Below are 1015 nucleotides of genomic sequence, written 5' to 3'. Positions count from 1 at the left end.
AACAAAGGTCACAGTGAACCAAGCATCTTAGTTAACTCTTTCGATGCAAACCCTAGCTTTTTAGTTAATCCTCTCGATTCAGAACCCAAACCAGACATTTTAGTTAACCCCTTTCGATCCAGAGCCTAAAGCAAACCCTTTGATTAACCCTTTCCATACCAAAACGCAAACTAAGTTCCAAATTAAACCCACTCCATACCCCAGAAGTCAACCGCGGGTTAACCCCTTCCCAACTAAAACGCAAAATCAAGCTCCTAATCTAATCCCTTCTAACCCAGAACCCAAAGCAAGCCCCTTAGTTAACCTTTTCCGACCTCAGAGCCCTAAACTACTCTTCCTCACCCACCAGTCCGCCGCGGGAACGGGCCTGGCCTTCATCATATTCACGGAGGCCATCAACCAGTTCCCTCTGCCTCCCTTGTGGGCCATCCTCTTCTTCCTGATGCTGTTCACCCTCGGGGCAGACTCCCAGTTCGGCACGCTGGAGGGCGTCATCTCCTCGCTCATCGACCTCAAGGTGTTCCCGCAGATGAGGAAGGAGGCGCTGTCAGGTGAGAGGGAGGGAGGCCAAAAGCTATTCGTTTCCAGGCCTTCGTGATTTCTTTTCAGGGCTTCAGGGAATTTTTGTAAGGTCTAATTTTTTTTAATGGTCTTTGGGCAGGAATTATTATAATCTCTACAGTGAAATGAGCTGTTTGTGCTTCGAAACGTTAATAATTAACTTTCCTTTGTGAATTCTCGTTCTAATTCATATATTTTCTTACGAACTGACACAATTAAACGCTTATTATTTATATTATTGATAGTAAAAATGATTTCATTTGACGTGTAACAGTGACCGGCAGCAAATCCATATTTTATGCATTTACGATCTTATAAACATTATCTTACATTTGTAAATATGTTAATCCATATAAAAACGTGGTAAGTTTAAATGAAATTTTTATAATATTGGTTTGTACCTTCACACTCTACTCGACGCGGCCTGGCACTGGTGAGCGTAAACTGAGTTGCA

At 42.9% G+C, this 1015-nt stretch overlaps 1 protein-coding gene across 1 annotated transcript in view; it reads left to right on the top strand.

Annotated features, from left to right (window-relative positions):
* Window positions 1-1015, top strand: part of LOC119591774 (sodium-dependent neutral amino acid transporter B(0)AT3-like) — a 56089-nt gene that overhangs the window by 45378 nt on the left and 9696 nt on the right. Inside the window, exon 9 of the mRNA XM_037940520.1 lies at window positions 347-551. Coding sequence (XP_037796448.1) covers window positions 347-551 — 205 coding nt within the window. The remainder of the gene's footprint in view (window positions 1-346; window positions 552-1015) is intronic.

Source organism: Penaeus monodon, chromosome 29 (genome assembly GCF_015228065.2).
Source record: "Penaeus monodon isolate SGIC_2016 chromosome 29, NSTDA_Pmon_1, whole genome shotgun sequence".
In the NCBI taxonomy this organism is placed as follows: domain Eukaryota; kingdom Metazoa; phylum Arthropoda; class Malacostraca; order Decapoda; family Penaeidae; genus Penaeus; species Penaeus monodon.
The sequence above is the reverse complement of the archived record's forward strand: the minus strand, read 5'-3'. Positions and strand labels throughout refer to the sequence as shown.